This window comes from Boleophthalmus pectinirostris, unplaced genomic scaffold, assembly GCF_026225935.1.
Source record: "Boleophthalmus pectinirostris isolate CB_2022bp ecotype Guang Dong unplaced genomic scaffold, ASM2622593v1 HiC_scaffold_19, whole genome shotgun sequence".
NCBI classification, from domain to species: Eukaryota; Metazoa; Chordata; class Actinopteri; order Gobiiformes; family Gobiidae; genus Boleophthalmus; species Boleophthalmus pectinirostris.
In genome coordinates, this window is record NW_026571140.1 from 35,969,299 (window position 1) to 35,976,798 (window position 7,500).

Genomic DNA, 7,500 nt, shown 5'->3' on the forward strand with positions numbered 1-7,500 from the left:
CATTCAGACCATTTTCTTGCTTCTCTTCCACTTGTTTTCTGAGTTCTGATAAAATTTTAATATTTTCCACAAACCACTGGTGGTCTTTATGTTTTTTGTCAGATGAGTTTGGGGCCAGAAGGTCTCTGCAGCTGCTTCCATCTCTAACAAAGAACTGTTTTTTTTTTGTTTTGGGCGAAAAAGTATAAAAAAGTATGTCTTGGGTAATTGTATGACAAGGAACTATATCTACCTCAATCACAAACTTTCCAGTGCGGGTAATATTATCATTGAGAACTTCCACAAATCGCGGAGGTCGGAAACATTTCATTGCTGCTTCATGATTCGCAAACCTCTTTTCAATGCCAATCCTTAGTTCTTTATCATATATTTCTCTCTCATTGAGATCAACTACAACACCACAAATTTCTCCATGTAGGTCATTTAATATTCCAAAATGTATTGTGCCATTGGACCGTTTGTTTACAGAGGCAGCTCCAAAGCGAATAACTTCATCCACAAACTTTGTCATCTTCGTTTCTTCTGTTGTGTTTGTAAATGATTTGAATTCATGACAGGGCTCAATTAAATCTAACGGACCAGATTCTGCTACACTGAGAATGTGTCCCGCAATGTAAGGCACCGAGGCATCATGCTGACCAAACAGATTAGGTTTGTGTAGTATTTGTTTGGCTATTATTTTCTTACTTATTAAATTTACATTTACTTCCGTTTGATTCAGTATTTCAGCAGACTCAGGGTTAGGTTCCATGTCTTCATTCTGAGGAAAACAAAGGTGCATTAAGTAACTTTACTGGTGTGGGTCCCAGTCCTGGACACATGTTATAACTAGTGCTGTCATGCGATTAAAAAAATTGAGAGATTAATTAATTATGATCTGTAATTAATTAATCTAATTAATCTCATTTTAATCTCACCTAAAAATTGCTGAGAAAAGCCTTCAATTTGAGGTATTTTCATTTAAATTCATTATTACATTATTGTGGCAGATCAAAAGACTGATATAGATTTTAAAAAGTGACTTTATAAAGTCATTTATTGTTTAACAAATCTCTCCAAATTGGCTGTTGAGCCTAAGTCTCCATGAATAAGAAACTGTTTGCTGTAAAGTAGCAAAGACGAGGAAATCTGAACATAATAACTTTTGTCTACTTAAAGACAATAAAAAGTCCAGTCTTTCCTTAACCATATTAAAAATATTATTGATAGAGAAATGTTTTATATATGAGATCACTGGTTTTAGTCCTTGTTTTAGTCCTGGTTTAGACCTGCTTTAGTCCTACTTTAGTCCTAGTTTAGTCCTGGAATGGATTAATCCTGGTTTTAGTCCTGGTTTAGACCTGGTTTAGACCTGGTTTTAGTTCTGATTTTAGTTCTGGTTTAGGCCTGGTTTAGTCCTGGTTTAGACCTGGTTTAGTCCTGGACTGGGTTAGTCCTGGTTTTAGTCTTGGTGTTAGTTCTGGATTAGAGGCGCACAGGAGGAAGCGCGGTTTACGCAAGAAAACACGATCCACACGCGGCGCACGGGAGCACGTCAGTGTCCGCGCAGTAACTACGGAAGGAAACGTGGTCCGCGCGTTCTCAGGTTAATGACGATGATGAAGGTGTGTGAGTGTTTATGTGTGTTTGTGTGCGTGTCCCCTCATGTGGCAGGTCATTATAGGACAGTAGTGCAGACATCATGAGTCTATGCAGGTTATTTTCACCAGTGACATTTAAGTTGTAGGCAATATTATATTTGTTATTTTCTTTTATATTTCACGTTGGGAGAATAATTTCCAAGACACGAATGCATTTTTACCTGTGCGATGCTGCTTCTGTTCTACTGGCTCTTCGACCTGACGACGTTTACGTCGCTCTTACTGCGCGCGTTTTGTGTGGGTTTCCGGCAATGAGTGGAATTACCGAAATAAAAAAATTTATAAATGTGTTTTTGTGTGTGTGTGTTGTTGTCCCAACAACACATAAAAACAGGTTTTATAATAAAGCAACTCGCATACAGAAGTTAGCGATTAAAAAACCTAACGCGCTAAATATGACTGTAATTAATTAATCACAATTAACGCGATAATTTGACACCCCTAGTTCTAACACTGATGGTCTCAGCAGTCTCATTAATGTGATTCAATTAAAATGTCACTTAAAGGTGCACAAAGGAAACAGCATCTCCATGAGAAAAGCAGATGAGGGACACACTGTGCACTTTGTTACATTGAGCACCTTTAAGAAACTTTAAAATATTATTATTTTGAGGCTGCTAAGATAATCTTGACAATGCGAGGTCTTTAGCATGTTCCAAAAAGCACTCTTCAGGCTGTAATTTGGAAAACCATAGAAGGAAACATAGGAGAAAAACAATTTTGTCATTGAAATGCTCTGTAGGCAATAAGGTCTTAACCACCACTAAACAGGCCACATACTATGAGGGAATCCTCAGAGCAGTGGCGATCCTACATTGATTTACTCTTGACCCCCCCTTCACGGACTGTTTTGGACCGATTTATGTAATGATGGAGGAAAGGAGCTCAAGAGATAAGACTTAACTTGTTATTCTAAGATGTGGGCCTTATTCCCTTTGAGTCAACGTGGCCAATGATTTACACCTTTCATTGTTTTATTATGTACTTTTCTGTCTGTGTACGTGACTTTGTGCTAATGTGTAATGAAGTATCTGTCGAATGTGTACTTTATTTATTCTTTATATTACTTATTTATATGTGAAAGACCACATTTTAAGAGGGTTTATTTAAGTTTTCGTATTTTCTTTCGGAGTGTCTATTTGCACCATGGGTGTTAATAGTTCAATGGACACGATTCTTCTATTTACACCCATCTCAACAAAAAAAAGGAATGGTGATGTCATTTCCTGTGAAAAGTGCTGAAACTGGATTTGAGAATCCAAAGAAATAAAATTCAAAACGAAGGTAATGTAAGGTAAGGTAAAAGGTAAGTCAAAATTTTTTGTTGCTACAAAATATATTTGCAATACCTGTCCAACCATTACTATGCAGGTTGTTTTCACCAGTGACATTTAAGTTGTAGGCGATTGTGTTGTCCCAACAACACATAAAAACAGGTTTTATAATAAAGCAACTCGCATACAGAAACAGTAAAGTTAGAGATTAAAAATGAGATTAACGCGATTAAAAAACATAACGCGCTAAATATGACTGTAATTAATTAATCGAAATTAACGCGATAATTTGACACCCCTAATTTATATTACTATTTATATAATATTTCATCACTCACCATTCTGGTCACAATGAAGACGACTCCCTTCTCACTTGATTCCTCACCTCGATTCTACCGATGGGTTGATTCTACTTAAAAAGGGTGAGCCCCGCCCACACAAGGACAAAAGAGGATCAACTCCTCCCTGAGACCAATAAAGTTTGAGTCTTGGCACAGAAATTTCTAGATATGACATATGACTGCTTATTGTCACAGTAAATAAAATAAAAAATTATAATAATAATTCAAATTAAATCTGTGGATCCTCACCTGGACCCTGTTGAGCTCCGCAGAAGCTGGTTTGGGTCTGCGTCACGACATCAGCTCTCAGCTGAGCTATAAAAAATCTATAAACTATCAATGATAAATTAGCATGAAACTGAACTTTACGATTATTTCAGAGGCATATTAGCTACAGTGGAGAGGTTGGATGTCAAAACACTATTCTTCATGTCTTAGGGTTGTGTTAAATTGACCTCATATTAGCGGAGATATGTTCTAAATCCCAGCTGAAAGGTTTGTAGTGATGCACGCACAAGGTACACAGGAATAGTCTCACCCTCTCAGCACTATTGTTCTTATTACATGAAAAACCTGGATTCAGACGTCCTTATAATTAGCTGATTGGCTTGACTGATTTTTTTAATTATACTAAGTTTGTAATAATAAGCATAAGTGGCCAGAACAGAAGACGCGCTGTGGAGAATATGGAGAATGAAACCTGATGATTTAACACGCCCAGATCAAACCAAGAAAAAACACAAGGCCATTTGAGAAACAGTCCGACTGTTTTAAATGTGCCCTGTTACGGGCTTGGATAGTTCTGGATAGTTCTGTAGTTACAAACACAAACCCAGCCCACAGGAAAAGGTTTATGAAGAAGTCACGTGTTTTCTTATCAAAGGCCTTGCCTATTTATAATCCAGTTAGTGACATTGACTCTGTCCATCCGCACTGAGATGTAATATATGTATATGATATGTAACAATATATGTATAAGATATGTAACATAATAATGAGAGCTGTGTCAGTAGAATCTATTATGAATGTTTGTAAACCCTGTATTTTTTAGAAGAAAAAGAAAAAGACACAAACAATAACAATAAACTCAAATAACACAGAGACCTGAGTGAAGAGAGCTGTATAGGTATAGGATTAAAGACATACTGTGGAACATTCAAGGCAAAGCAATACATCTTCTAATAACTCCTATCTACAAAAGTTACAGGGAGCGGTGGTGGGCTGTGGTTGTTGGGACGTTTGGTCTCTAGGCCTCGTCTCTCCCGTTTGCCCTGGTCCTGCCCTCACCGCCTTACAGTAATAAACAAATACAAAAGCATTATTATAGAACAAAGTTGAATATAATAAAAACAAATAATTAAAGTGGGACAGTGCAGTTATGGTCTGGTGGTCTGGTGTGGTGAACAGGCCGAGTCTAAACAGGGACGAGTTGAGTTTGGATTAGAAAGTGAGTCACGGGTTTCACAGCCAGGGCCCTTCTTGAAAAGTCCAGTGCAGCTTCTTTTCATACAGTGGAGAGAGGCTGTATATGATTTGGAACTGTATATTATTTGGGTTGTTTAGAGTGGTTTTTATAAAAGTAGACCATGTTAGTTTGTTGTTATAAGTTCTGCTAGTCTCCACAAGACAAAGACAAAGTTTTGTAATAGTTAAGACTCAAGAAATAAACTCAGCTTGTTTATTGTATGGATATAAACAAATGTACATGTGTTTCAGTAAATACACATTTTTCTGGTGATTAGACAGTATAGTGTTCATGTCAGTCTTATGTATAATTAAACCAGATTATTGTTAAATCGACAGTATAATAATAGATTGTAATTAGACCAAAGTATATTGTGAAACTCACTGTAAAATGTATTTTTGATTATTTTGTAAAAACATACAATGACGTGAGGCTGCACTGAACTGAAGCTCACCGTCTTTTGTCTCAGTATTTTCTGTGTTTATTCAGGGTTTTCTTCTGTGGGGACCTGCCCCCTCGACCGGACAAATAACATGTGCATGTCCTTCATCAACACAGTGAAAACTAAAAAATAAGAGAGAAAATTGCTCGGCTCTAAATACGATACTTGAAAATAATACAAAAAAATATATATATTTACCATGTTTGCTGTTTGCTGGTAGCTACATACAAGTAACATATTTTGAAATTAAAGAACTCTATTTTTCTCTATTGTCTTTTTCTCTCTTTCGTGGCTACTGTTTTTCTCGTTTACTTTTATTTAATTTTACTAATAAAAAGATAAACTTTTAATAAGAGCAGTGTTTTGACACATCTTAATCTTTTAAGACAGTAATAGTAGTTGTAGTTGTAGTAGTAGGATTAGTATTAGTAGTTGCAGTAGTCATAGTAGTAATAGTAATAGTAGTGGTAGTAGTAGTAGTAATAGAAATAGTACAGGTGGTAGTAGTAGTAGTAATAGTAATAGTAAAAGTAGTAGTTGTAGTAGTATTAGTAGTAATAGTAGTGGTAGTAGTAGTAATAGTAATAGTAAAAGTAAGTAGTTGTAGTAGTATTAGTAGTAATAGTAGCCGTAGTAGTAGTAGTTGTACTAGTATTAGTAGTAATAATAGTAATGGTAGTAATATTAGTGGTAGTAGTAGTATTAGTAGCAGTAATAGTCATGGTAGTAATAGTAGTAGAATTAGTAGTAGTAATAGTAGTGGTCTTAGTAGTAGTTGTATTAGTAGTTATCGTAGTAGTAGTAGTAATAGTAGTAGTAGTAGTAATAGTAGTAATAGTAGTAGTAGTAGTAGTAGTAGTAGTAGTAGTAGTAGCAGTCTTTTAAACAGATATGCAGCAGAATAATTTAGAGTAATTTTTGGACTGACTTCTAACGTTACTACAAAAACAAATACACTGTTCATTTCATTCTTTTACACCATCACTCTGAAATATGAATTAAAAAACAATATTCTAACTGTAAAATAAAAACAGCAGCTGATTTTACACAAAGTTTTGTTTATTTTCAAGTAGAAAGTTACAGCGGCCGCAGATATTTACACTCATGTACAGTTAACGGGCACAAAGCTACGTCTATGGAGACTTAAAGAGCAAAACTCCAACAGAGGAAACACAGATCGTCCTTATGAACTATGACTGCTTATATTTACAGAACAGACCAGTCAAACTGCAGCTCCCAACACATAAATAACAACAAATTTAAACAATAAAAAACTCAAAGTGATTATTGAACAGTGCTGTGTCCGTGTCTGCTCCAGGACCTGCACACAAACACAACAAACACAACAAACACAAGACAAGAGTTACAGAGGCTCACAAACATGTTGAAGTTTTCACCAACATGACCTGATATTACAAACTCCAACTTAAAATACAAAGAGGTACAGAAGAAAATGTGTACTCCAGAGAAAAAGTACAGTAGTAGTAGTAGTAGTAGTAGTGTAGTAGTAGTAGTAGGAGTAGTAGTAATAATAGTAATAGTGGTAGTGGTGGTAATAGTAGTAGTAGTAGTAGTAGTAGTAGTAGTGGTAGTAATAGTAGTGGTAGTAGTAGTAGTCATAGTTGTAATAGTAGTGGTAGTAGTGGTAGTAGTAGTAGTATTGGTAGTAGTAGTGGTAGTAATAGTAGTCATAGTTGTAATAGTAGTAGTAGTAGTAGTAGTCATAGTAGTGGTAGTAGTGGTAGTAGTAGTAGCAGTAGTAGTGGTAGTAGTAGTAATAGTAGTGATAGTAGTAGTAATCATAGTTGTAATAGTAGTAGTAGTGGTAGTAATAGTAGTAGTAATAGTAGTGGTAGTAGTAGTAATAGTAGTGGTAGTAGTAGTAGTAGTAATAGTAGTGGTAGTAGTAGTAATCATAGTTGTAATAGTAGTAGTCATAGTTGTAATAGTAGTAGTAATAGTAGTAGTAGTAGTAGTAATAGTAGTGGTAGTAGTAGTAGTAGTAATAGTAGTAGTAGTAGTAGTAGTAGTCATAGTTGTAATAGTAGTAGTAAGTAGTAGTAGTAGTAGTAGTAAGTAGTAGTAGTAGTAGTAGTAGTAGTAATAGTAGTTAGTAGTAGTAGTAGTAGTAGTAGTAGTAGTAGTAGTAGTAATAGTAGTGGTAGTAGTAGTAGTAGTAGTAGTAGTAGTAGTAGTAGTAGTAGTAGTAGTAGTAGTAGTAGTAGTAGTAGTAGTAGTAGTAGTAGTAGTAGTAGTAGTAGTAGTAGTAGTAATAGTAGTAGTAGTAGTAGTAGTAGTAGTAGTAGTAGTAGTAGTAGTAGTAGTAGTAGTAGTAGTA

At 35.4% G+C, this 7,500-nt stretch overlaps 2 protein-coding genes and 1 pseudogene across 2 annotated transcripts in view; 2 read left to right on the top strand and 1 right to left on the bottom strand.

Moving 5' to 3' along the window:
- The window catches only part of LOC129409163 (uncharacterized protein DDB_G0271670-like), an 8,012-nt pseudogene extending 2,717 nt beyond the window's left edge, over positions 1-5,295 (top strand).
- Positions 5,296-5,962: 667 nt separating this feature from the next.
- The window catches only part of LOC129409198 (uncharacterized protein DDB_G0271670-like), a gene marked incomplete at both ends in the record, with an annotated part of 1,958 nt that continues 420 nt past the window's right edge, over positions 5,963-7,500 (top strand). The window contains 2 exons of the mRNA XM_055154497.1: positions 5,963-6,038; positions 7,273-7,500. The exon at positions 7,273-7,500 is cut by the window's right edge and continues 10 nt beyond it. Coding sequence (XP_055010472.1) covers positions 5,963-6,038; positions 7,273-7,500 — 304 coding nt within the window. The remainder of the gene's footprint in view (positions 6,039-7,272) is intronic.
- Positions 6,215-7,500, bottom strand: part of plekhg4 (pleckstrin homology domain containing, family G (with RhoGef domain) member 4) — a 221,232-nt gene continuing 219,946 nt past the window's right edge. Inside the window, exon 26 of the mRNA XM_055154495.1 lies at positions 6,215-6,483. The gene's annotated coding sequence lies outside the window, so the exon portion shown is untranslated. The remainder of the gene's footprint in view (positions 6,484-7,500) is intronic.